The 25,043-nt window shown below is 53.0% G+C and overlaps 1 protein-coding gene across 8 annotated transcripts in view; it reads left to right on the plus strand.

Moving 5' to 3' along the window:
- Window positions 1-270: 270 nt before the first annotated feature.
- Window positions 271-25,043, plus strand: part of MED15 (mediator complex subunit 15) — a 50,749-nt gene continuing 25,976 nt past the window's right edge. For 7 of the 8 annotated variants that reach the window (XM_041003924.1, XM_041003927.1, XM_041003926.1 and 4 more), the window contains exons 1-2: window positions 328-458; window positions 22,893-22,980. In XM_041003924.1, the coding sequence (XP_040859858.1) occupies window positions 391-458; window positions 22,893-22,980 (156 nt within the window). In that variant the 5' untranslated portion in view covers window positions 328-390. The other variant, XM_041003929.1, reaches the window with a different exon arrangement.

Genomic DNA, 25,043 nt, shown 5'->3' on the forward strand with positions numbered 1-25,043 from the left:
CACAGTAGGGCCTCAGGAAACATCGGAAGCAATAAGGAGCTCCACGCAGCCACCGCTTTCGCCCGCCTGGGGGTGTGCGCCTGGGGAGATGAGCAGCGCTGGGAAAGCGGGGTGCGTTAACTGCCCCCGTACAACACCCAGGTCTCCGGCAACGTCTCAGGATCCAGACGCGGCGGGCTTCCAGGGAACTCCATTTCCCAGAGGGCCACGCGCGCGACTCCATTTCCCGTCACCCCGCCGCTCCTTCCGGCGTGGCCGAGGAGTTGCGGACGACTTCCGGGTTCGGGCCTGCCTGCGGCGGCGGCGGCGGCGGCGGCGGCAGCGGCGGCAGCGGCAGCGGCGGCGGGCGGTCGAGGGAGGCGGGCGGGCGTGCAGTGTGTGGCCGCCGGGATGGACGTTTCGGGGCAGGAGACGGACTGGCGGAGCGCCGCCTTCCGGCAGAAGCTGGTCAGCCAGATGTGAGTCCTTGCTGGGGCTGGGGTCGGGGCTGGGTGTGGGGGGTGTGTGGGGGGCGCGAGCGATGGCCGGACCTTCCGCCCGCGAGTCCCCGGGCTTGGGCGGCGGACACGGAGGGCAGCGCGGCCCTCCTCCCCCGGGCCTCGGTCCCTGTGGGGTCGGAGCGGGGTGCTCGCTCGCTGTCTTGGGGGGCCGAGGCTCCGGCAGACCCGATGAGCCCTGCTTTATGAGTCATCGTCCTGAGCTTTCTCATTCGTCATCTGTGTGCCTTGGGTGCAGACTGCTTCCCCCACCCCCCCAAACCCGTCTCATCCCTCTTGTGTTTTGCATCGCAGTGGATACAGAAAGGGAGAACAGGCAGCGCATGTAGTGTTTTTTTGGTTTTTTTTTCCAGCAGAGTTCGGATGCTTGTGGGGTTTCTCCTCTCAGGAGAGCGCTTCAGGCTGCGAAGCCAGAGATTGGATGGGCCGGTGGTGTTTGCACCCTGGGCGGTGGGCGGGACATTGCATCTCAAGCTACCCCTCCTTCCCAAGACCAGGTGCAGGCTAGAATGGCAGGAAACGACAGGTCAGGAAAGGGCTGGGGTGAAGTGCCTTCTCCCAGCAAAAACTCCAGCCTCGACATCCTGCAGGAGTTTCGCGCAAAGGGGCAAGCTAGCCGGTGTTAGCTGAGGTCCGGGAGGGAAGGTTTGAGGTTAGCAAGGCTAGGAGTAGAGGAGAACGCAAGCAGGTGAAAGTTCCGGGTGGGTCTTAGGTTTGAGCGTTTGCGGGGAGGGCTGGTGGTTAGGGAGCGAAACCGTTCGAGAGCTAATGGAATGAGGGTGAGCAGGTGCTGGCACGTTAGTGGTGCGGCTGTTATGCTAAGGAGTGGAGCACGTATTTGGCACGCAGCCCCGTCTTGAGGTCTTGAGATGCCAGCGTTGGGAAGCTCCCCTGGAGATGGATCCAGAACAGAGAAGGGAGGTGAGCCAGAGGCCCTTGGGGGAGCTGTGAACGGATGGGGCCCCACTGCCTGTCACATGTCTCTATAAAAGGGTTGTGGGTTGCTGTGGTCAGGTGGAAGATGGTCCAGGGCTGCCAGGGACTGCACACAGGAGAAATGAAAGAGGAAGGCAGATTCCAGAGAAAGGGGAGCGTGTGGGCAATCCTGGATGACTAATTGGACGCCAGGGGGTGGGGTGTAGCCTGTGTGGAAGGAAGGAAGCTGGGCGGGCTGGGGCGGGAATGGGGCCCTGGACGCTGCCTCCAAAGGGCCTCTGGAAGGGGGGCAGGCTATGGGCCGGGCTCTGGGGGCCTGCAAGTAGAGTCCTCGGGGACAGCCCACCTCACAGTTCCCACAAGCCGAGTCCCCAGGGCAAGGATCCTCTCTGGGAAAGACCAGGAACCGGAAGAAGGAGTTTGCACCCCAGCAAATGGGGGCTGGTAGGGCAGCCCAGGAGCTTCTGGGCGTTGGAACCATCCTTTTGCTCCGGTGAGAACTACCTGCCGGATCCTTGGTTGCCAGGTCACTTGCCCGTTTCTTACGTTGTATTCCTTTAGAAACAAATGGTGACGCATGCCCATTGGAACACTGCACAGCTCAGCTACCTGCTGGTTTGTGTAGCTGAGAGAGAGGTGCAGGTCAGCTGGGCTCGGGCCTCTGCCGAGGGACTTGGAGGCTGTGATAGGTGGGTTGACTGGGAGCTTGCAGGCAGAATCCAGTCCCTGTCAGGCTGTGGGTCAGATCCTGCAGCATCCTGTCCCCTACCTCGGGGGTGTCTGACAAGTCCTCTCTCCTGACTGGCCATTCGCCAGGGGTTGCCAGGGGTCGGCCTTTGTTCCCAGAGGCTGCCTACATTCTTTCTCTTGCTTTTTCTGTGTGGCTGTTTCCAGCCCAGCAGGTGCCAGAGCTTCAGGCACAGACCTGTTGATTGGCCCAACCTGCATAGAGAGCAAGCGGTCTATCTCTTGCAGGTGCTCTTTCTCTGGCCCAGCCTCTTCTTAACCCCCTGCTCTTCTCAGTCCAGTTCTCTTCCTCTCTCCACTCCTTTCCCCCCAGGCCTGGCAAAGGTGAGGGTGCCAGGCAGCCTGAGGGACTCAGGCTGTCACTGCTGGGCTGCAGACCTGCTAGTGATTTCTCTAAACATTAGCAGGAAACTCCAGATAGCTCTCTCTTAGCCCCTGGCCAATCCAGGCCCAGCCTCTGATCTTCCAGCTTCTTCCATGCTTTTTTCTCTCTCTGAGGAATTCATTATCATTTATTTAAGATACTTCCTCTTTTTCAGGAGGAGGTCCCTCTCTTTGGGACTCTGTCCGTGGCCCTAGCTCAGTGGGGCCTGCCCAGCCATCTCCCTTCCACCTGCCTTTGAGAGCTAAGTGAGTTAGCTCTCCCAATGTTTTGGTTTCCATAGGACCCAAATCCTGTGATGCATGGCACCTGGGTGAGGAGGGCAGGGCCCAAGTGCCAGCCTCCCCTCGGTTCCTGCAGTGGCGTCTTTTACCTGAGCCGATATGGGTGGTGGCACTCTGGAATCCCCTGCTTTCTCCACTTGCTAGCCGCGTGACAAGGGAACTTGACCTTCCTGAGTCATCTAGGAAACAGGGACCTTGGGAGGGGCCAAGCCCTTCTGTAGGAGAGCCTTCACTAACAGAGCCCTTGGGGCCACATCCATGCCAGGCAGAGGGAGGGCATTCTGTAGTTGTGGGCAGTGAAGGTGGTGTCCCAGGCCTAGCTCATGCCACCCTAGGGAAGGAAGGTGGGGTTGAGGGACTTGGTAGGTTGTTGTGGCCCTTGGTTGATACCTGCCACGCTGGCGGAGACCACCGGAGCTGATGCCCCTGAAATTGGCCAAGGCAGCCCCGTGGGGGATTGCTGAGTTGGTGTTAGGAGTGGCTGAGCCACAGGTCCCTGGAGAACCAGCGGTGGTCTGTGGTCTGTAGTGATGGCGTAGGGGAGGCCTGTAAGCAGGGAAGCAATGAAAGGGCCTCATCTATCATTTCCTCCCAGTTCTGAACTGTGCTACTGTCTTATTCTTGAGACTTGCATGCCCCCACCCCCCACCCCCAGCCCTCAGTCCAGCACACTGCACCTCTAGAGTGCTGAGTGGACACATCAGGCTGGGCAGAATGCAGAGTGGCGAAGACACAGATGAGGGAGGGCAGCCCTGTAAGGCCCTGGCCAAGTGCCAGCAGGGATCCAGGGGCAGACAGGGTCAGCCACTTCCAATGAAGCCCCGAGGGAGGCCTGGGGCATAGGAAGTGGAAAGGATCCGGTGCAACAAGCGGAAAGACAAGTGCTGTTTAACCAGAAACAGACAACACAGAAAAGCAAAACAAACCCTCGACCAGGAGCTTAATGGAGAGAGAGTGACCTTAAATTGTGAGCCTACCTCTTGTCTCTCAAGCTTTCAAAAAAGTGAAAATGAGGATTTAGAATTTTTAAATTAAAAAGAAAAACAACAAATTTATCAAAGTTTGCAGGTATAGGTCCTGCCTGTGTGTCCCTGGGAAGCCAGGCGAGTGTTGACCGAGTTCTGTCTGTAGTCTTCCCTCTCATCTCTGACCGCAGCCCAGGCCCTTCTGGTGCCAGTCTGGCCCTCTCTCTGCAGTGGGCAGGCTACTGGGCCGTGCTGCCTTCTCTCCAGCTTGGCTGCTGTCTTAGGGAGAGCTCTGGCTTCTGGGTACAGTCTGTATATAACCCCCTGGCTGTTTGTCCTTTTGTTCAGCTCCCTGGCGCTGCTCCTGATGGGCCCTCAGGAGGGGATCGCTGAGCTCCCTGGGTGGGTAATGAGGTGACGGGTGGGACTGGGGGTCTTAATCTCCCACTCTGGAGTCAGGGTTTTCTCAGCAGTACTGGCAGCTGGTATGTGCAGTGTGTGTGCCCAGGCTCTGCCGCGGGAGGTGGGTCACATCGACTCATCCCTCTCTTAGGTTTTCCTCTGTGTGGTTGGACTCAGGACTCCTGTCTGTAAGATGGGGAAACTGAGGCTGAAAGGACATGCCCCTGCTGCTGTAATCACCCTCTATGTTATAGGCACTTGCCTGACTGACCATGCTAGCGCAGCAGGAGACTCGGGCTCCCTTTAGCTGTGTGAGTTCTGATTGGGACGCGGGGAGAGGCAGGTTGGAATCAGCCAGGCCAAGGGCAGGAGCCTGGGGGCCCCTGCTGGACCTGCATATCACGCTAGGCTCCATCTCATGCAGGGCAGGTAGCTTGCTGGCCTTAGTTGTCTTTGACTTGACCTTTGCCACAGGCTGCAGCTCCCTTCTGTTGGTGACCCCCCCTCCCCGAGGCCTTTGAGCCTAAACTGTCCTTTGCGATCCTGTGACTGTGGCGGCCCAGTCATGGACCGTCCTGGGTATCCTGGGCGTTCCATGGTGGGAAGGACGAGGCCCACGCGTTGACTTCTCTGCCACTGGTAGGGGAAACCGGTGGGGACCAGGTCCCTGGAAAGCATTCCTTTGGGCAGTCACTTCTATTAAGTACTCGGACAGCAACAATTGCAAGGAATTTTAATCAACTTTTAAAAATTCAAAATGAAAAATTTGTATATTATTTTTTAAAAAAGACTTGTTTGATTTGAAATGCACATTTACAGACAGAAGGAGAGACAGAGAACTTCCACCTACTGGTTTGCTCCCCGGATGGCTGGAGCTGAGCTGTTCCAAAGCCAGGAGCTTCTTCCTGGTCTCCCACATGGATGCAGGGTCCCAAGGACTTGAATCATCCTCAGCTGCTTTCCCAGACCATAAAGCAAGGAGCTGGATTGGTGGTAGAGCAGCCAGGATCATATCCGGTGCTTATATGGGATGCTGCTGCCATCAGGGTAATGGTTATTCCGGTGAACCACCATGCTGGCTCCCACAATGGAAAGTTTAAATTGTAAATCAAGAAGAATCTGAATACTTCCCCCACTCCTCCCACTGGCCCCCCATATCTGTGTACCCACCCCCTCAGCTGAAGTAGTTGCTGGCTCCTGTTTCTGGAACTCAACCTTCTCCCCTCCGTCATTTTGGTGTTCAGGGTGTTGTGGTGGCTGCCTGTGTCCTGTGGAGTCAACGCTGAGTGCTCACTGCTTGGTGAGGAGTTCCACCTGCACACTCGCCTCCCTCTAGTCTGAACTCCCCAGGCCAGGGTTTATGAGCCACAGTGCACAGTGCTTTGACAGGAAGGCTGTCACACACAGGAGTCCCCACTCAAGAGCCGTGGTGATGGGGCTGACCCAACTGGGTGGTCACCTTCAGGGAAAGCAGTGCCGACTTCAGATGGTGAGAATGCCACACCCAAGTGCTTGCCACTCAGCTGGGGGCACATAAAAATGGGGCCATTTTTCTGGATACCTGTTCGGTGACAAAGCCAGTCGACTCTCACCATCTGCGTTCTACAGTCATGCTTCAACCAGTTGAGAAATCTAGAACATCAGGTGTGGGTGGGGGGCGGATTTGCACCTGGCAGTGAGTGCTTGCTTGGCCTACAGTTAAGATGCTGCTTGGGACAACCGTGGCCCTGGGTTTCCCAGCCCTGGCTCCAACTTCCTGGGAGGTAGCAGAGTGTGACTCATTGGGTGAGAGACCTGGATTGATTTCTGGCTCCTGGCTTTGGCTGGATCCATCCCTGCTTGTCATAAGCATGTGGAAGAGTGAGACTGAGGTGGGAGGTACTTCTATCTGCATCTGGGGCTGACACTGTGGTGTAGCAGGTAATCCACCTGCAGTGCCAGGATCCCACATGGGTACCAGCAAGAACCCCGGCTCGTACTCTCTGCTGGTATGCCTGTGTGGGAGACCGCAAGAAGCTCCTGGCTTCGCTTGTGGCACAGTTCCAGCTGTTGTGGCCAATTGGGGAGTGAACAAGCAGATGGGAGATTTTACCTCAGTCTCTCGTTCTCCCTCTGTAATTCTGTTTTTAAATAAATAAATAGTGCTCGCCTTGGCAGCACATTACAGTCAATACCTATTTTCCCTAAATGATGCAGTGACCTAGCTATTGACCTAGCATATACATTGTATTAGTTACTGCAAGTAACTTAGAGGTGATTTAGAGTGTACAGGAGGCTGGGTATAGGTTATATATCAACTCTTACCGCCTGCTAGGGCAAGGGTTTTGAGTATCCACAGGTTTTGCTCTGTGTCCTCGGGGAGTGTGTGGGTGCATGTTCTAGAAGCAGCACCCCTGTGGGTGACAAGAGGACTGTGTGATTCAGCACATTCTCTTGGTGATTTCCAACCAGGGCATCATCAGGAGTGTGTTCCGACTTGGTGCTGGCAAGGAAGCTCATTGCCACATCATCTCAGCAGGGGCCGTTTGAAGCAGCTCTGGGAGCCTGTGGGAGCCGTCGCTGCAGGTCGTGGTTTTCGAGCTGCTGTTAGCAGTGATGTGGGCGACTCCGGATTGCATCAGTATCAGCAGGCCCTGTGGTGTAGCCCTGGTTTCCGTAGCTGCCTAGTTGTCATTCAAATTTTTCGTATACAGCGTGTGTGTGTATGTGTCAAGCATGGACATATTTTCCTTTTGCTACCAGAGGTCTTCTGACAAAGTAGGCCTTGTCTGTGAGTAGCTGTGGCAGGGTGTCACAGAAGTGCCTGCGCTGTGTGTGCAGTGGGTGTCCTCTGTCGCCTGAGGTGCCTGCGCTGTGTGTGCAGTGGGTGCCCTCTGTCGCCTGAGGTGCCTGCGCTGTGTGTGCAGTGGGTGCCCTCTGTTGCCTGAGGTGCCTGCGCTGTGTGTGCAGTGGGTGCCCTGCGTCACCTGGGCTCTGCAGGAAAGCAGGTTACCCTTCTTAGGACAGTTCCGTGTCTCCACCCCTGCAGAGTAGCCAGAGGCCCTGTCCCCTTTGTCCGAAACTGTCCTGCCAGCTGGCATAGAAGCCACACTGTGCCTTTGCCAGGGGCTGTTGTGGCCCTTGTCCCCTCCCTTGGGGCAGTGCTGATCCTGGCTCAGACTCTCCCCGTGGTTCCCGTGGCTTAGCCTGTGGTGGCTCCTATTTCCTCCTGACTTTCTAGAGCCCTCAATGAGGGCATCCTGATGTGAACTGGAGAAATGAGCTAGATCTTACTGTTTTTACTAATTGTTATCATCATTTAAAGATTTATTTATTTTTATTAGAAAGGCAGATTTACAGAGAGGAGAGACAGAGAAAGATCTTCCACCCTCTGGTTAATTCCCTAAGTGACTGCAACAGCTGGAGCTGAGGGAGTCTGAAGCCAGGAGACCAGAACTTCCTCCAGGTCTCCCACATGGGAGCAGGGTGCCAAGGCTGTGGGCTGTCCTCAGCTACTTTCCCAGGCCACAAGCAGAGAGCTGGATGGGAAGTGGAGCAGCTAGGACATGAACCAGTGCCAATAGGAGATGCTGGCACTTGAAGATGGGGAGTAAGGCAGTTGAGCCCTTGTACTGAGCCACTTTACAGTTTTTTTTTTTTTTAAGACATATTTATTTTTATAAGAAAGGCAGATAGGAGGAGAGACAGAGAGGAAAATCTTCCATCCGATGATTCACTCCCCAAGTGACCGCAACGTCTGGAGCTAAGCCAATTCGAAGCCAGGAGCCCAGAATTTCTTCCAGGTCTCCCATGTAGGCGCAGAGACCCAAGGCTTTGGGCCGTCCTCGACTGCTTTCCCAGGTCACAAGCAGGGAGGTGGATGGGAAGCGGGACCACCAAGGCATGAACTGGTGCCCATATGGGATCTTGGCATGTGTAAGAAGAGGACTTTAGTCAACTAGGTTGCTGCAGCAGACCCTTTTAAAAAAAAATAATTGAAAATTAATTTAAAAAAATAGTTGAATGGCCAAGAGAGAACAGTATTGTTTGATCTTCATCTGCTGGTTCACTCTCCAGATAGTTCCAATAGTTGAAGGTTTGTCCAGCCAAAGCCAGGAGCCTGGCATTCAATCAAGGTTTCCCATGTGAGTGGCCACAGCCCAACTACCTCAGCCTTCATGCGTGCTCCCGGGGTGCGTGTTAGCAGGACACTGCCATCACAAGTAGAGCTGATATGACAGGTGGGCATCCCAGGGGCAACTTAAATCGTTGCTGCTTTTTGTTTTGCTGGTGGCATTGGACTTGTTTGGATGAGGGGCCTGGGCTCCTGGCTCCAGCAGTGTCTTGCCTTGGATGAGGCGTGTACTCACTGTCAGGTTGTGGAAAGCATGGCTTACTGGAGTTTGGGTGGTCAGTGCTCCTTGGGCTCTGAGCCGCATGCGCTCTCTCTAGTTGAGAACTGTACTTAAAGATGAAGAGAGGGACTAATGTTGTGGCACAGTGAGTTAAGCTGATACTTGTAACGCTTCCATCCCATATCAGAGGACCAGTGTGAGTCTCCGGGGCTGCACTCACGATTTAGCTCTCTGCTAACGTACCTAGGAAGGCAACCGAAGATGGTCCCAGTGCTTGAACCTCTGCCACACACGTCAGAGACCTGAATGGAATGCCTGGCTTTGGCCTGCAATTACTGCTTTTGTGTTTTCTTCTTTTGGGGAGGAGGGAGGAGTGAACCGGTGACCTCTCTGTCTTTGCAACTGCATTTCAAATAAATAAAAGGTCTTTTCTTTTTAAAATAAGGATGAAGAGAATACAGGTTATTAGTTGATTTAAAAAAAAAAAGATTTATTTTATTTTTATTGGAAAGTCATGTGTACAGAGAGGAGGAGAGATGGAGGGGAAGATCTTCTGTCTGTTGATTCACTTCCCAAGTGACCACAATACCTGGAGCTGCACAGATCCGAAGCCAGGAGCCAGGAACTTCCTCCAGGTCTCCCCCATGGGTGCAGGGTCTCAAGGCTTTGGGCCGTGCTCGACTGCTTTCCCAGGCCACAGGCAGGGAGCTGGATGGGAAGTAGAGCTGCCGGGATTAGAACCTGTGCTCATGTGGGATCCTGGTGCGTACAAGGCGAAGACTTAAGCAGCTAGGCTACTAAAAATGATCAGCTGGAGTTGATTGTGTTTTAACGGATAAGCACATGAGCACCTAATCCTGAAGAATAAACCAGCAGCCAAGCCATCAGTGCTTCTAAAACAGCCCTCGCAGGGGAAACGCTCACTTCAGCTTCAATAATAAATCTCTCCGTAACTTGGCTGCGGGGCTGTTAGTCAGGGTCCCGTGATCAGATGAGTTAAATGCGCAAGGTGGAGTCACTGCGATGTGCGATAGTGAGTTTCTGGAGAAAACGCTTGACCTCTGTAAACCCCAGATGTTATTGAAATTTAACTTATCTGAAAGGTAGAGTGACAGAGAATGAGCGAGCTCTTCCCCAAATGGCCACGACGGCTGGGGTAGGCCAGGCTAAGCTGGCATCCCAGAACTGCCATCTAGTTCCCCGTGTAGTGGGCAGGGACCAAACCAAGTACTTGGCTCATCTTCATTGCTTTCTCGAGCAAATTGACAGGGAGCTAGACTGAAAGTGGTATAGCTGTGACTGGAACTGGTACTTTTTTTTTTTTTTTAAAGATTGATTTTTATTGAAAAAGTCAAATATAGAGAGGAGGAGAGACAGAGAGGAAGATCTTCCATCCGATAATTCACTCCCCATGTGACCGCAACAGCTGGAGCTATGCGATCTGAAGCCAGGAGCCAGGAGCTTTTTCCGAGTCTTCCAGGCAGATGCAGAGTCCTAAGGCTTTGGGCTGTCCTCAACTGCTTTCCCAAGCCACAAGCAGGGATCTGGATGGGAAGCAGGGCCACGGGGATTAGAATCAGTGCCCATACGGGATCCCAGCGTGTGCAAGGCAAGGACTTTATCCACTAGGCCACTGCGCTGGGCCCCTGGAACTGATACCCTTAACGTGGGATGTTGGCATTTGTGGATGATGACTTAATGGGCTGCTTCACAGCATGAGCCCCCAAGGCCAAAGTTTTATTTTGAGTGTGAGATTGTTTCACATGGACAGAGGTTTGCAGGTCAAAGTCCTGGGTCGAGGGCAGGTGTTTGGTCCAGCAGCTAAAATGCCGCTTGGGACCTTAACAGAATGCCTGGGTTCAGTTCTTGGCTCTGCTCCCAGTTCCAGTCTTCTGCTAACATACACCATAAGTAGCAGCAAGCGATGCTCAGATGTTCAGGTTGCAGAGCAATTGCTGTGGCTTAAGTCACCACTTCAAATGCTCCTATCCCTTAGCAGGGTACAAGTTCAAATCCTGACTACCCCACTTCGAATCCAGCATCCTAGGAGGCGGCAAAAGATGACCCAGGTACGTAGGTCTCTGCCACCCATGGGAGAGTCCAGGACGGGGCTGGAGCCCTGGAATCCTTGCTCCAGCCTGGCCAAGCCCTGGCTATTGACTGTTGCTGGCATTTGATAAGAGAACCAGTGGGTGAAACGTCTTACCATCCCTTCCTTCCCCACCCCATTCTATCTTGTTTTGTTTTGTTTTGTTTTTTTTAAGATTTATTTATTTTGACTGGAAGGGCCGATTTACAGAGAGAAGGGGAGGCAGAGAGGTCTTCTATCCACTGCTTCACTCCCCAAGTGGCACCAGTGGGTGGAGCCAAGTGAGCCTATCTGAAGCCAGTTAACTTCTTCTGGGTCTCCCACATGGGTGCAGGGTCTCAAGGCTTTGAGCCATCCTCTACTTCTTTCCCAGGCCACAAGCAGGGAGCTGGATGGGAAGTGGAGCAGTCAGGACATGAACCAGCATCCACATGGGATCTCAGCACACACAAGGTGAGGATTTAGCTACTAAGCCATCACGCCAGACCCTACACTCTGCCTTTAGTTAGGTCCCTGGCATCTACATAGGAAACTTGCATTGAGTTCTCTGCTTCTGGCTTGGTGAATAAACTAATATGAAAGCCCTGTCTCTTAAAGATTAATTAAAAAAAAAAAAAGCTTTTAAGTCCTGGGTCACCTGTTCCCAGGATTCCCTGGCTCTCTCCGTGCAGTCTTTCTATGCTGGGTCCTGTCCGACTTCCCGAGGCTGCCTTCTCCTCCTCATCCCTCATCAGTCTGAGGGGACGGACTGGGTGTCTACAGTCGGAGAGGAATGGCCAGAGTGGTCCAGGGACCGAGGGCTAGGGTCCTGAAGGGGTCTCACCTCTGAGCACATGCTGTCCGCCTTCTTCCATGCTGCTGCTCTATCTGCCTGCCTCCTTTCGGTCCTCCCCAGAGGGGCTCCTGGAAGGAATGATGTGTCTGCTTTGCGGGGTAGGACTCCTGTGGTGAATCAGAAGGAACCTGCCATTTGCTGTTGGTCACCACGGGCCTCTGAGGAGCTCTCAGTCCGCTTTGATCAGCATTCAGGAGCATGGTTTCAGACCAGAAGCCCTGCCAGCCAGCACCCTAGGGCGGGGCTGGGCTCAGCAGCTTCGCTTGTTTCCTGGGGCTACATGCCTGCTGTGGTGTACACCGCAACACCTGTCTCCAGTGTTGGCCTCTGTTCACACAGCAGTGTCCACACAGCTGCCAGATTGTCCCTCTCTGTCCTCTGGCCATGGCCGACCTCCTCCTCCTCCTCACCTGCCCTGACTTCCTGGCCCAGGGACACCTTTGATTGTTCTTCAACTTCCCGTCACTGGAGACCCAGCATGTGCATTCTTGTTCAGTGTCAGGGCTGTGGAATCATCCTTGTGAGCAGCGGTTACTCTGTAGTGTGTGCGCCAGGTCAGTTTTGCGTTGGGTGCTTAGGGGACGTTGGCATAGTCCCAGTTGTTGGCTGCATTGCAGGTGGCGCCAGGAGTGGTTTTGGTCCCGTCAGCAGCATGCGTGGCTGGGTTAGAGGGTTCAACGTGCTCTGCCGAATGTTTCCCCCAGGTGGATCCGTTTACATTCCCACCAGCACTGTGCAGTTCTGTTTGCTTAATATCCTTGTCAGCACCTGCCTTTATGACAGGCCCCCTGTTGATTTTGCTTGCTTACTTGAGGTTGATACCCATTGGCTGCCCTGATGGTAAGGATAGACAGACGGGTTTAAGAGGGAGAGAACCTGTAAGCAAAGAAGCTATGGGGTGTTTGTGTATGTGTGTGTGTAGAGAGAGAGGAGGGACATAGGTGTGTGTCCTGCTAGGTGAGGACCCTTGACTGCGTATTGATTCTGAGGGGATCAGTGTGAAGTGAGGATGTGGGAGAGCCGCCCACCCCTCTGAGCCAAAATACCAACAGGCAGCAGGAAATGTGGGAGCAGGCCTGGGGGAGTGCTCTTCCTGCTGCAGGAGCAAGTGGGTGGGCCATTCTGGAGGCCCGCCTGCCAGGTGGAGTGCAGGAGAGTGGAGCAGAGGGCCCTGAGGAGGGGTGTGGCGGGCAGAGCAGACCTGGACAAAGACTGTCTGGGAGTGAGGGGCAGATGCCGCCAGTCCTGGCAGTCTCGGCCCTTTGGGCCCTCCTGCGTCTGTGATTGCATTCAGGACTTAGGGGTGTAGTGCCTCGTGCCTGTCCCGATAACATTGTGGAGGACTGAAAAACAGGAAGAGGCTTTCTATAATCTCCCTGCCCAGATAGGGTTAGTACTGACATACTTCCTCTCATGCTGAATGTGCTTCTAGCTTTGTGTTGTAGATGTGTAAATGTACACATGCATTTTATGGCTGGAGCTAGGTGGTAACTGGGCATGCAGTTTTGGGTGGGTTTCTCCTGGTTTCAGTTGGATGCTCTGCCTGGGTGGGCTCCTGCTGCCCCTGTGTGCCTGCAGCCTCTGTTCACAGGACGTGTGGACCATGCACAGCCTTCCTGTGTGCTTGAGACAAGCATTTGACTGACTGGATGACTTTTTTCAGTTCCATTATGTTTTTTTTTTTCTTCAAGTGTTCCCAGAAGTAGAGAAAATAGAAGAACAGTCTGCTGAGTACTTGAGTGTTGGTGACATATGGCCAGTATTGTTCCATCTGCTTCTCTCCACCCCTTCTCAGACTATTTTAAGTCCAACAAGACAACATACAATTCCAGTCGTGGTGGCTTCCCTTAAATACTGCACCGCGATGGGAGATGAGTGTTTTCTGATGTCTTGGTGTGAGCTGAGAGCCCCTTCTGGCAGGATTTTTTTTTTTTTTTAAAGCCAGAGTTACAGAAAGAAGAAGAGGCAGAGAGAAAAATCTTCCATCTGCTGGTTCACTCCCCATGTGGCGGCAATAACTAGAGCTGAACTTCTTCCAGGTCTCCCAAATGGGTGCAGGGTCCCAAGGCTTTGGGCCATCCTCTACTGCTGTCCCAGGCCACAGGCAGGAGCTGTATGGGAAGTGGAGCAGCTGGGATTAGAACCGTGCCCGTGTGGGATCCTGGCGCGTGCAAGGCAAGGATGTTGTGCCAGGCCCTTGCCTGGTGGTTTTGAGGTTGAAGCATCTGATGGCCGCGTGGCATCTCAAGGGCAGTAGCCTTTCTTTCAGATCTTAGTTTTTTTGTTTTTTATTTTTTTGAAAACAAAATTTGTTTGAAAGGGAGAGTTACAAAGGGGAAGTTAGAGAGTGAGCAAGATTTCTGTTCCTCCTGGGGCTGAGGTCAGGAGCCTCAAATTTCATCCAGGTCTCTTGCAGGTAACAGGAGCCCAAGCATTTAGGCCATCTTCTGCTACTTTCCTGGGTACATTGGCAGGGAGCTGGATTAGAAGTAGAGCAGCTGGGAGACTTGAGCCAGTGCTCATATGGGATGCTGGCATTGCAGGCTGCAGCTTAACGTGCTATACCACAATGCTACTGGTCATTTCTTTGTTCTTGTTCCCTGTGGGTGGAAAGAGCTGGATAGACATAGGATAGCTTAATCAGACAACTGAGAAAACAGTGTCAAGATTCTGGTGCTGGTAGGATTAAAACATTTCTGGCAAGACCAAAATATCCATTCCCACCTGTAGGTGGCTGGTTAGATTCTGAAATATGTACATATTTTATGTCTTTTTTTTTTTTTTTTAAAAAAAGATTTATTTATTTTTATTGGCAAGGGAGATATACAGATAGGAGGAGAGACAGAGAAGATCTTTTTGTCTGATGATTCACTCCCCAAGTGACCACAGTGACCGGAGCTGCACCAATCCAAAGCCAGGAGCCAGGAGCCTCTTCTGGGTCTCCCACGCAGGTGCAGAGTCCCAAGGCTTTGGGCCATCCTCGACTGGCTTTCCCAGGCCACAAGCAGGGAGCTGGATGGGAAGTGGGGCTGCCAGGATTAGAACCTGCGCCCATATGGGATCCTGGTGCATTTAAGGCAAGGATTTTAACCACTAGGCCACCGCGCTGGGCCCAATATATATTTTTTATCTTGTTTGAAAACGTTTGTATATTTCTTTATATAGTAAAACAGCCAGAATGCAGAATTTTGCTAACAAAGCGAAGGGAAGAAGTTGCAGTTTGTTTGGGGTGAAGTTTGGCTGATTTGCAGCCAGCTACCTGTGAGGTCCAGAGGCCAGGTGTTTGCTTTGGTTACTGTTGGTGACTAAACAACTTGGTGTCTCGTCGTTTCCTGCCTCAGAGCTGAACCACCTGGCCACTGGGGCAGCGAGCCAGCTCTGGGGTTGGGAGAGGACCAAGGGCAGTGGGGTGCTGGTTACCAGCTCTCTAGAGACTCAGAACCAGTTCCCTGCTGCCCAAGGACAGAGAAGAGGCTTGCACAGCCAGGTGTGCACAGGGAGCCTCCAGCAGGGCAGCTGCTTCGGCTTAAGCTCCCCGCCACGCCTGCATTGTGTGGCCCAGAGCCACTGGAAACACTGTGGAAGGAATGCGTGCTGGGGCTTTTGGAACACTCATGGGGAACAGAAGCTTCCCGTCCAGTGTTGGCCAAGGCAGGAAGGTTTAGAAAGGTGAACAGGACCTTCCGTTCTTTATGTTAAAATATACAAAATTATTTGAGAGACCAACAGAGAGAGCTAACTCCTTCCTACTGATTTGCTCCCCAAAAGCCTCCAGTGGGCTGGAGGCAGGAACCAGCTGTGCAATCCAGGGCTCCCCCATGGGTGGCAGGAACCCAGCTGCCTCCAGCTCAGATGCAGACTCTGGAATGAGGAGGCAGGAGTCAGGCTCTGGCCCTCCAGCACAGGGGGTGGGCCGGGCCTTTCTCCACAGTTGTTGTTGTAGGTCGGGCGTTTCTCTGTGGCAGAGTCCTTTTGTGTATCTTGTCATTGAATGTTAAATGATTTTAATATCATGCTCATAAGTTGGGATGTGCAGGGCTAACCTCTAATCCCAGCCCTCCCCAAGGTGGCGAGTGCCTTGCACCCTTGACTTCACCCTGGTCTCCTAGACTTGGTGAGCATGTCCCTTCCCCACCAGTTTCTTCTGCTTCTCTCTCTTCCCTTCCCCCTCTCAGTAGTTTACCTTCTGGGTAAACTGAGAATGAGTGCTTGCATCTTATCTATTTTCTAAATTATCTATATCTATTTATCTATCTTTATTTGAAAGAGAGAGAGGGCTTCCATCTGCTGATTCACTCCCAGGATGGCCACAGTGTCCAGGGCTGAGCTGATCTGAAGCCAGGAGCCTCTTCCAGATTTCCCACCTGGGTGCAGGTGCCAAGCAGTTGGACCATCCTCTGCTGCCTTCCTAGGCCTTAAATCGGGAGCTGATTTGGAAGTAGAGTGGGTGGTACAGGAAATAGCACCCATGTGGGATGCCAGTGCTGTTGAAAAAGACAGCCCAGCATGCCACAGTGCCAGCCCTTGCTTTCCTCAGTGGATTCTCCGACGACCTCATCGTGCTTGGAGTGGTGAGAGTGGCAGCAATTCAGAACTGTTGAACTATCAAAACCACTTGAGCAAGACCCTCGGAGCATGCCCCTCATCTGGGACCTGGGGTGGGTGGGAGGATAGGTGGGGCTTTCCCCTTAAAATCCCCTTTTACGCCAATATAATAAGGAAACAATACAGAACTAATTGCCTTGCCCATCTTCCTGTAGTGCTTGAACCTTTTTACCCTAATTATGTCAAGATTGAAAAAAGAATAAATAAATTTAAAAAAAAGATTTAATTTTAGGGCCCGGTGTGATAGCGTAGTGGATAAAGTCCTAGCGTTGAACAGGTCAGGAGCCCATATGGTGCTGGTTCATGTCCCAGTGGCCCTGCCTCTCATCCAGCTCCCTGCTTGTGGCCTGGGAAAGCAGTCGAGGACGGCCCAAAGCTTTGGGAACCTGCACCTGCATGGGAGACCCGGAAGAAGTTCCTGGCTCCTGGCTTCGGATCGGCTCAGCACTGGCCATTGCGGTCACTTGGGGAGTGAATCATCGGACAGAAGCTCTTCCTCTCTGTCTCTCCTCCTCTCTGTATATCTGACTTTCCAATAAATAAATAAATCTTAAAAAAAAGATTTAATTTTATTTATTGGGAAGGCAGAATTACAGGGAAAGGGGAATAAAATGATCTTTGATCATTCACTCCTGCAGTGGGGCTGGGCTAGGCAGGAACCAGGAGCCTGGGGCTCATTCAGCGGCCTTAGCACTTGGGCCATCTGCTGCTGCTTTCCCAGGCCTGTTAGCAAGGAGCTGGATTGAAAGTTGGAGCAGCTGGGACTCGAATTGGTGCTCATGTGGGATGCAAGTGTTGCAGGCAGTAAGCTAAAACTCTGTGCTACGAAACTGACCAATGAATGCTTATAGTTTAAATTCATTCAGTGGTATCCACAGCTGGGCAGGGAGCATTGTGCAGTTATATTCTTTTTCCTGGGGCGTGGGGGAGGGGATCTGTACCCAGTTTTCTGGACATTGATTGATTCTTTTCTTATTTTTAAAAAGAAAGGACTGTGACCGGCGCGGTAGCGCTAGTGGCTGGGGTCCTCACCTTATGTGCGCCAGGAACTCATGTGGGTGCTAGTTTGTGTCCCATTGGTTCCACTTCCCATCCAGCTCCCTGCTTGTGGCCTGGGAGGGCAGTTGAGGATGGCCTGGGGCCTTGGGACCCTGCACCCGCGTGGGAGACCAGAACAAGCACGAGGCTCCTGGCTTCAGATCGGCTCAGCTCCAAGAGCCGATGCAGCCGCTTGCGGGGTGAACCAGTGGACAGAGGATCTTTCTCTCTCTGTATTTCCTTCTCTCTGTATTTCTGTCTTTCCAATAAAAAATTTTTAAACAATTCTTTAAAAAGAAAGGACTTGCTTATTTATTTAAAAGGTAGAATTAGAGGAAGGGAAGAATGGAGAAATCAAGAGGGAAAAAGAGATCTTCCATTTGCTGGTAAAGTGCCCCACATGGCCACAGCAGTCACGGCTGGGCTGGACTTTCCTTTTTTTTTTAAAAAATTTTAAAATGTATTTTTGATGATGTTTACATAGTTAAAAAGGATGCATGCCCATGTGGATCGCCGATTAGGGTAGGGAGGGTCAAGGAATGGGGGAAAATGAATAACTGTTTTCAATCTGCTTTTTTCTTCCTGTTTCTGAGGGAAGTGGGGAGAAAAGGGGTGAGGGCTGGTCTTAGCAGCCCAACTGAATCAGTACCCATGAATGGGGGACTGCTACCTGCCATCATCCCAGGATGCCCAATGTGGAGCATGTTCTGAGGGTTCCGCTTAAGTGGTTTCGATAGTTCTGAAACGCTATTGATTTTCTTGCTCCAAGATTGAAGGCAACCTTCCGAGGTCCATTGGCTGATAGTCCACCTAAGAGTCTCTACTTGGCGAGATATTCGCTGTGGAAGCTTGGCTGTGAAAGCTGTTCAGTTTGTTCTGCTCTCCGTGGTACTAGACGTCCTCTGCAGGACTCTGAACCGGTTGCCATGCACCCATGTGCTTTTGGGTGTACCGTCCACTACACAGGATTCAATGACCGAGGAGACCCGATTCTGATACATGCACTCCACGGTCAAACCACACAGATTCTGTGATTTTCCCTGTGGTTGGAGTCCAGTGGTCTAGTTGAGGGGTCTCCAAAGAGACCTTACCAGAGGTGACCCCAGGTCTGATTCCTGTGTGTGCCAGTCAGTGTGTGGTCCAGCTCAGGCTTTCACTCATATTAGCCTACACATACACTGGTGGTGGCAGTCGCCCAGTCAGTTCTTTCCCTAGCCCCATCTCATGTGCCTGGCTGGCGTGAGGGGCGTGCTCCTGAGCTGCTGCAGGCGCTCCTGCTCCATCATCTCTTGGGAAGGGGGTCACACTGACATCTGCGAGCCGCGCAGATATTCTGGGAAGCTGTCCCGCCGCACAGTCATGTGGGTTATTCTCTGACCCATTTCTTGAACACACATGCACTTAGTGCTTCTCGTGTGGCCAGGACCTCATGTGTGAACTGTAGGAAGGTGCTGAGGGATTAGCTGCCAGAGGCCTCGAACCTGGAACCTGATGTCTGTGTGAACCTTTAGGATTCTGGCCTTCTCTCTGCTTTCTTCTACATGGATTCAGATGATAAGGGCAGGCAGCTAGATCTGTGCTGATAAATTGAGCCCCTAGTTTGGGGTTGGGAGGTGGTGAGAACCCACAAGTTCATGCTGAATAGGAGCTCTGCAGCTTGGCTACAGCCCTTCTGGGCGCTCATTGATGAGGGGTCACTGGGGCATGGAGTGTCTCCCTGGGCCCCAGAGCTGGAGAATGGCCAGTGTGCTCGCTGCCAGACTCGCTGCCTGGGTTCTGTAAGCCTCAGGCCATGGCGCCTTTTCCTGGCCACCTGGCCTCTCCTACTTGTATGTGCCTGTCACAGCCCATCAGAATGTGTGACAGCCCATTGCTTGTGTGGAAACGGCCGGGTATCCTCCCACACCGACGGCTGCCTGCCACATAGAGTGGGTGCCATGGTTTCCACTTTCAGTGTTTGTTAGGACAGTGGAACCCCACACAGGAACCAGTGACTCCTACAGGGCTTCTTTGACGTAGATAGAGTGGGTACTAAGTGGGAGGCCCTAACGGGGCTTGTGGGACAGTGAGGGAGTGTGCAAAGCAGCAGAGTCCCTGGCCCCCCGTCCCCTGAGTGTGGTCACTGGAGGGAGCTCCTCAGTGGACTCTTGGCCAGGCTGCCTGTGTGGCTGTGTGCAGTGAGGGCATAGTTTGCTGCTTCCAGGCTCACTGGTGGTCACATGACTTAGGAGGCTGGTGGAGGCGATGGAGGCAACAGTGGAAAACTGGAGACCGGTACTTTAGGAGGGAATGCCTCAGTTGAGGTGGGGCAAGGATTTGAACTTCCTAGGGAACTGGAGGTGGCAACTGGGAAGGAAGTGGAGGGGTAGGCCAGCGTTCGGTGAAGCCACCACTTGCAGCGCTGGCATCCTGTATGGATGCTGCTTTGAGTCTCAGCTGTTCCACTTCCTGTCCAGCTTTCTGCTAATGCACCTTGCAAAGCAGTGGAACCTGGTCCATGGCTGTGGGAGCCCCTGCTACTACCCATGTGGGAGATCCCCAGGTGGACTTCAGCCTAGCCCAGCCCCACTCCAACAGTTAACAGCCATCTGGGTTGCAGCCATAGTGGACCAAAGTGGATGGAGGATCTCTCCCTGTCTAACTCAACCTTTCAAAAATAAAGAAAAAAAAAAAACTGAATAAATAACTCTTGCGGTGGGGAGAAAGAAGCCCCAGGTTCCTGGCATGGGTGCTGGGTGCAGAAGATGAAGTTATCAACAGGTTTTTCTGGTGGCTCACTTGTGACTGCTCAGGCAGGGCTTGAGGCCACACTGTGTTCTAGAAGCAGGTTGGGATACTGAAGGCATCCTCAGAAGCCCTGGGATGAGCTCCAGGGTCTCGTGATGTTGATGGCCAGGAGGAGGCTTAAGCCAGGGACTAGTTGGAACCTGCCTGGGCAGCTTCGAGGTGGCCCAAGGGACTTTATGGAGCATGGGGCACATCTGGGGGCCGTGTGTCCTGAGCCAGGTTGGGCTGGTCACATTCAGCTCACTTAGTGAGCAACCCCACTCAGCAAGTAACCCCCAGGTTCCTAATCAGTTTGTGCTGCTGTCAGCCCTGCAGCACCATAGGCTCCTGCCCTTCTGTGAGCACAACAAAGATATTGGACAGGACTATGGCAGACTGGTCATTTTGGCTTCCCCACACCTGAGCTGACACTGGTTTGCTCCTCGCCTGCTCCTGGCTCTCCGGCGAGGAGCTCCTGGCTTGGTTGTGTTGGCCTCTCACCGTGACCTGTTGTCCTTCTGTGTCACCCATGGAACTGCACCCTCCATTCGGGTGGCAGCTGCCTCCTTGAGTGACAGCTCACCTTCATTTCCTTGTGATTATTGGCAGGATGGCAGGATTCTGTTTTCAGGGGACAGAGGAGTGGCCGTGCCAGTCTACTGCCGAGGCTGCAAACCCAGTGTGGGGAGAATGGAAAGGGTTTGGGAAAGTAGTCCAGGCTGTTCTAAGGTGGAGCCAGGTCCTGGGCAAAGCCTCGTGCAGCTGGCACATGAGATCCCGGAAGGAAGAAAGAGGGGAGTGAACCTGAGCTGAGTGAACTGTGGACTGTGAGCAGCTGGTGCCCAGGGAGCAGCAGGGTTCTATGTAGGACACAGACAGGGTACTGCCTCCTGCTGCTTCCCTTTCTCTCATGGAGCTTGATGTTCATAGCTACAAACAGGAGCAGAAACCGGGAATGGTTCTTTAGGTGTCGTCGTTCCGGACAGAGAGGCACATGCTGATGCTGTGGCTGGGCAGGGAGCCATGTGGGCCCAGGAGTGCCTCTGACTTCCTCCTCAGCCTTTGCTGCCCACCTGCAACTGGCTGAAGTGCTAGCTCACTCTTCTTTGGCAGAGGTGCACCTCCCAACATGCCAGCATGCATCTGTTTCCGGGCTTCAGCCTGTCCGGGATTTATGTCACACACATCATCTGAAGTGACCCTGGCAACCTGGAACAGGGTTTGTCCTCCAGCACAGACCGTGGCATCTGGTGCCCCTTTGCTGTCAGCTTAACCAGCTTGGGCCTCCTATATCTCCTAGCTCCATCTCTCCATCGTGTTTCTAGGTTGAGTCTCTGGTGCCTGTGTCCAGACAGGGTGCACCATGTCTGTGGGGCCTGCCTGCGTACTGACCAGCAGCAGTTCTTAACGCTGTCCTCAGGGGTTTAGCTTATCCCTCAGTGACTGCTGCTCCACCTGTACCCTGGGAACCCCCTTAGACTGCTGTCTCCTCTCCTTTTCTGTGTTTACCCCTTGGCCCCCAGCTGCAACCCCCCAACCACAGCCTTCCTGCTAGTCAGCCTAGCTAGCCAGCCTACAGGTTAGGCAGCTTAGCCAGCAGGCCCTCATCTCTGGCTGGTTTGTCTGTTTTCTTCACACCACTGTCAAAAGTTGGGGTACCAACAGCTCCTGGGGAAGGGGAAACAGGTGAGGTGAGCAGGTCTGTCTAGGTTCTTCAGGTCAGAAACACCCCGTGAGTCGTTAGCCTACTCTTGGGGGTCTTCTGTCCAGAAGGCCCTGAGACCACCGGGGTTGGGTAGGGGTGAGGTGACAATGTTTTGCAGCAGAAACACTGGTGGTGACGGATGTTCATTTATTTGAGAGAAGTCACAGCTTATATCGGGTAGGAAAAGGGAGCCGGCAGAAGGGCAGTCCCAACAGTACTTCTGTCCAACAATGACATTGTGACAGGCTAGTAGATAAGTCTGTCTCTCTGGACCCTCCAGTGAAGTTAAAGGTTAGGAAGCTCAGGAAGCTGTGTCAGGGCAAACTCTGTCACCTGCTGAGAAGCAGGATGAATATAACGTTTGACACCTAGAGTTGTTTACAAAGGAAGTCCCCGTGGAGCTCATTAAATAGGCAGAAAAGAGAGACTGAGGTGTAGCCCATCACTCTTTTTTGTTGTTGTTATGATTTATTATTTATTTTCATTGCAAAGTCATATATAGAGAGAGAGGAGGAATGACAGAGAGAAAGATCTTCCATCTGATGATTCACTCCCCAAGTGGCCGCAATGACTGGAGCTGTGCTGATCCAAAGCCAGGAGCCAGGAGCCTCTTCTGAGTCTCCCACGTGGGTGCAGGGTCCCCAAGGCTTTGGGCCGTCCTCAACTGCTTTCCCAGGCCACAAGCAGGGAGCTGGATGGGAAGTGAAGCTGCCAGGATTAGACCCGGTGGCCATATGGGATCCCTGCACGTGCAAGGCTAGTACTTTTCCTGCTAGGCCACCACGCCAGGCCCTCTTCTGCATGTGTTGGCAAATGCATGGCCTGTCTTCTCAGCTAGAAGCTGTTGCTGTGGGGGGGCTGGTCTCTCTGGTTCCACTGGGAGAACTTCAACACCCCATATGGGGTCCCTTGGCTTGCAGGGACCCAAAGACAGCTTCTGGTGACCTCTTCATTTTATAGAGAAGGAATTGGCCCAGGGTCTCTCCAAGCTGTCAGCGACAGAGTTGAGTGGAGCCATGGGACATCCAGAGGGCAGGGCTGGCCATGGTGGGCTGTGGCACACTGGATTCTGTGCTGCTGTAGTCTTTGTGGTGACCACCTTTCCTTGAAGTCTCTTCTTGGGCTTGGCTCCTGCTCCATCTCTCAGCTGCCCGTCACTGCTCTGTGGAGCACACTTGCCTGCATGCCCCTCCTGGACCTCAGCCAGACTACGACAGCACTTCGTCCACCAGGGGTGGCTGCTGGCCAGGCCCCGTGTGGTGGACCTGCTCATGCTTATATGTATCTCTTCTCTCTTTGTGTTGCAGCGAGGATGCCATGAGGAAAGCTGGCGTGGCCCACAGTAAATCTAGCAAGGATATGGAAAGCCATGTGTTTCTGAAGGCCAAGACTCGGGTAAGCCCCTGTTGGGTGTGGTCCCTAGTGGGGGGCAGGGTTACAGATCCTGGGATGCATCTGGGTGGTTGTGCAGAGGGAGGGCCAGTGGCTGCTCAGTGATCTCCAGCCCAGCCAGCTTTGCCTGCAGTGCTCCTGGGTGAGCCTGTGTGCATGTGGTATAATGGCACTGGGTGGGCACCTAAGGTGAGGCTAGGCTTCTGGCCCGTTCTGTTTGTGGTCCGTCCCCGCAGGCCCAGAATCCTGCAGGGAGCTCAATCAGGAACTGGTTGTTCCTGCAGAAGGACAAGTGCTGTGCCTAAGAAGTAGCTCTGTCGTCCTCGGCCTTAGCCCTCTCGGGGGGTGCTGCCGCAAACCCCTCCAGGACCCTGGTGTGTGAGCCAAGAAGGGCTTATCTCGTTTGTTACATGAGCGGTGCTTGTTGAGGTCGATGCCCAGAATGTCACAGGCATGGTGGGGGGAAGGACTTAACACTCAGTTGGGTTCTTACCTGGGGTCAGGTACCACCTGCCTTCCCTTGCACACCCATTGAGACAGATCCGAAATGAGGTAGAATAGCAGAAATGGAGTGAAATTCAGTGGAAATGAAAAGTGCACGTATTGGGAGCACACATACACAAAAACGAGTGTCAGGTGCATGTGGGTCTGTGCTGGGGCACACTGGGAGTGAACATGTGTAAGGAGGCAGACGTGGTGCTGCAGCAGCTGGGCTGTGCATCTTATCCCAGTGACAGTTTGAGCCTGGCTGCTGCTCTTCCTACCTGCTTGTTCATGCTCCTGGTGAAAGTTCATGCAGTTGGTGAAAGATAGCTCCAATACTTGGGCCTCTTGCCACCCACAGGGGAGACCCCAATGGAGTTCAGGCTCTTGTCCAGCGTAGGCAGTTGCAGCCATTTGGGAAACCAACAGATCAGAAATCTTTGTTATCTCCTTCCCTCTCTGTCACTCTGCCTTTCAAATACATAGGTTTCTAAAACATTGATGTTGAAATATTTTAATATTTTATTTAAAGTGGGGCGGGTCAGAGGTGGGAAGGTGGATGGGATAAATGTGGCCCTTTTCCATCCTGTGTGTGCCAGGGAACAGGAGCGGGGAGAGAATGTACTGTTCCTTGTACATCAGCAGCTGGGGACAGAGTCCTTTGAGGCCCCCATATGAGGAAGAATGTTCAAAGGGTGTCACTTGAGTGGTCTAAAGATTTATTTATTTATTAAAACTATTTTTTTTATTAAGGAATTATTTATTTTTATTGGAGAGTCAGATTTACAGAGAAAAGAAGAGACAGAAAGATCTTTCCCATCCATTGGTTCACTCCCAAAGTGACCACAATGGCTGAAACTGAGCCGATCTGAAGCCAGGAGCTTCTTCTGGGTCTCCCATGCAGGTGCACAGTCCTGAGGGTTTGGGCCATTCCTGCTTTCCCAGGCCACAAGCAGGAAACTCGAAGGGAAGCGGGACTGTCAGGATTTGAACCGGCACCTATAGAGGCTCCCAGTGCGTGCAAGGCAAGGACTTTAGTCATTAGGCTATTGCACTAGGCCCAAGATTTATTTATTTTTCTTGGGAAAGCAGATTTACAGAAAAATGGAGACACAGAGAGAAAGATTGTCCATCCACTGGTTCACTCCCCGAGTGGCTGCAACAGCCAGAGCTGAGCCGATCTGAAGCCAGGAGCTTCTTCCGGGTGTTCCATGCAGGGTCCTGAGGCTTTGGGCTGTCCTCCACTGCTGCTGGAGGAGGCATGTGTGCCTGCAGAGGTGGTTCCTCAGTGTCCTGTCGCTGCTACAGGAAGGTTGCAGCAAGGTGGCCCTGTGCACATGGCCGTGCCTTCATGGTCATCCTTTCTTCTAGGAACGTGGCACAAGCTGGCAGCTGCAAGGTCTTGTCAGCCCTTTTATGGCCTGTAGTCCTTTGGGAGTCCCCGTGCGTGTTTTGATTCCGACCAGTCTCTGAACCATTCAGTTGAAAGCAGTGGTGTTTCTGCTGGCATAGCATTTTGTGTGTGTGTGTGTGTGTGTGTGTTATCTCTGTTGTTGGCTAGTGTTTTCCCATGGGCACAGGGT

The sequence above is a fragment of the Ochotona curzoniae genome, unplaced genomic scaffold (genome assembly GCF_017591425.1).
Source record: "Ochotona curzoniae isolate NIBS_2020 unplaced genomic scaffold, NIBS_Ocur_1.0 scaffold_274, whole genome shotgun sequence".
In the NCBI taxonomy this organism is placed as follows: domain Eukaryota; kingdom Metazoa; phylum Chordata; class Mammalia; order Lagomorpha; family Ochotonidae; genus Ochotona; species Ochotona curzoniae.